Genomic DNA, 2,524 nt, shown 5'->3' with positions numbered 1-2,524 from the left:
AGAGAGAGAGAGAGAGAGAGAGAAATTTGCAGAATGAAAATTCAATAATGTTATCTTGAGACTGAGACAGGGCACGGAGGAGACTGATTTCTTTCTTTTCCAAACTCCTGGCACTCAGCAATCCAGGTTTAGAAGAGGTTAGATGGGTTTGGGATATACGAATTAGTCGGTCAATTTCTGTTTGATGGTGTGTGTTTATGGCGTTTACCCTTTTAATAAACACTAAACACAAGTTTCTATTTTTAGCGCGAAGCTTAGCCCCTCGTCTGGAGTCAAGACTGAAAGGAAAATATTCCTGAAAGGGCGCGAAAATTCCATACCAAATTAATTTAGACTGTAATTGAACACTTTCTGTCTGTAAATATAATTTGTAGCCCATGTGACAAACAGGGAAGAAGGTTACTTGGCTTCCTGATGCGGTTTGAAGAGAACCTCTCTACGTTTACGAGCTTTGTTGTCATGTGACGTTATTCTTTCTTTGACCCACCGAGGACCCGTCACGCTTGAAGCCTGTGCTGTTTTTTGAGTACTTTAAAAAAGACGCAAAACTTTCTTATAATTTAATACAAATTCTTCCATTCTGTTTTCTTTATCTGAATACTAAAAAGGCAGACAATTACATGCATTATAATAATGAAATATGTGTCCGGTTAATTCATGAGGGTTCAAAACGTGCGCCAGCGTCTGTAATGTAGTGGTTACGCGCTTCGCTGTCTTACACAGGAGACCCGAGTTCGATTCTCAAGTGGGGAGAACACTTTTTATCGAGTATTTCGGTTTTTCTGGTGCGATATTGTATCCCTCTCTATCCAGGTTGGCCCTAGCTTAACTAAAGCGTGCCGATGTAGGCGTAAAAAAACACCTGCATTACCAAGAAAGTTTCAGAATGTGCAACAACGATCCTGTTGATCTGCCGCTGATCGGACATATTATTTGTGTCCGCTACGTTTTCACACAGTTAACAGCGGATATATTTCCTAGGCTAATACTGTAGGTTTGGGTCCATCTCAAAAGGTTATGTTGCTGTCTTTTGTCTCCTGACTGTCGTGGCACAACTGATAAACCCCAAAAAATCAGCTAATTCGAAGGAGTTTTAGATATATGTAATCCAAATGACGTCCACATTTTTGTTTCGTCTGCTTGCTTTGAATATTCCAAAGCGACCTCATTTGTCGCAATGAGTAACCGAGAGCAGAGAACTTCCAAAAACAGGACGTTAACGTCGTTTGCCAAACTGTAACCCGTTATTTTGACCTCTTTTCATAGTTTTTTGTTCTTTCACTTCACATGGCCATGCCCACGCTCCCTCCCAAAAGAGAAGATCAAATCACAGAAAGTCTTAATCTAAACTTGATGAGAGATATGATTAAAATGTGCGCTTCGTGATAACGTCTGTTTGAAACTCAACAACACGCGTTTTAATGTCCGTAAAGCTGCCTGTTTGACATAAACTGGGCCGTGTGGACATAAACCTGACTGTTATTGCTTGTAAAACTGGCCCAAGCATCTTTTGCACGGCGGCTCACAGCTCTGGGGTGTGTCAAACACAGCTGGGGCATGAGTGGCCAACCAACCAACATTTTAGGCATATCTTTCTGTCTGTGTTTTGATGATTGTCTTTTCGGGTTTGTTTTCAGCAGTCTTCAGCATAAATCAAAACAAGATTTTTAAAAAATTGTTTAACATACAACTCCGATGTAATTTTGTGGATGTTTTTTTTTTACCCCAAAACAAAAACAAGAAGCCTAAATATTATTAAAAAACGAACAAGCCTGATGTAAAAAAAAAATTAAAGCAGAACCAGATAGTTGGTTTTTCGGTTGTTTTGTTTTGTTGTTGTTGTTGCTATTGTTTGGTTTCATTTCACATCATAGAGTTCGAGTTACGATATGGTTGTTTTAATTTCATGGAAACAGACAGTCATTGACAGGCAAGCTATTTTTTAAACTCTTCTTACTAATTGTTCATGCACACCTACCCTTCGCCTACGCCCGTGCCCCCGTCTCCAAAAACAAATAAGAACAAAATCTCAATCACGTTGGTTGTGTATGTTTTTAAAGACTAACAGCAAATCACTAACAAAATGCAAAAGTGCGATGTCACTTTGAAACCCAACCTTGCGTATATACCAACCACCAGTTCCCATTAGTGTGGAAGTGGCTGTCTGCCTCTAAGAAGTGTGCGTATGTTATTTCACTGTGACTGTCTGCCACATGAAGTGCGCGTATTTTATCGCACGTTGAGGACACGAGTGCTGTTATAACCACTCCAGCCTTTGTTACATTGTCCCACAATGACAAGGACCCATCACAGAGTCCATCAGCACTTCTGTTTGCTGACCCCCCTCCCAACATGTCAAAACCCGCCAAAACTCCCATTACCAAACGATTACTACTTTTGATCAATGTCCCCGGAGAATCCTTTGAAGGGCGTTCTGCCGCTTGTGGGAAAACCAGCAGCCAGTCTGGCAACACCGTGATAGCTTTGCCAGCCCCCTGGTGACGCTTTCCTGTCAGGTTTCCTT

At 41.0% G+C, this 2,524-nt stretch overlaps 1 protein-coding gene across 1 annotated transcript in view; it reads left to right on the top strand.

The window, feature by feature from the left end:
• The window catches only part of LOC101846768 (sodium-dependent lysophosphatidylcholine symporter 1-B), a 32,835-nt gene extending 30,333 nt beyond the window's left edge, over positions 1 to 2,502 (top strand). Inside the window, exon 19 of the mRNA XM_035972355.1 lies at positions 2,220 to 2,502. Coding sequence (XP_035828248.1) covers positions 2,220 to 2,502 — 283 coding nt within the window. The remainder of the gene's footprint in view (positions 1 to 2,219) is intronic.
• The last annotated feature ends 22 nt before the right edge of the window (positions 2,503 to 2,524 follow it).

Source organism: Aplysia californica, unplaced genomic scaffold (genome assembly GCF_000002075.1).
Source record: "Aplysia californica isolate F4 #8 unplaced genomic scaffold, AplCal3.0 scaffold00662, whole genome shotgun sequence".
Taxonomy (NCBI): Eukaryota; Metazoa; Mollusca; class Gastropoda; order Aplysiida; family Aplysiidae; genus Aplysia; species Aplysia californica.
Note: the sequence above shows the minus strand (reverse complement) of the source record. Positions and strands in the feature narration are given on the sequence as shown.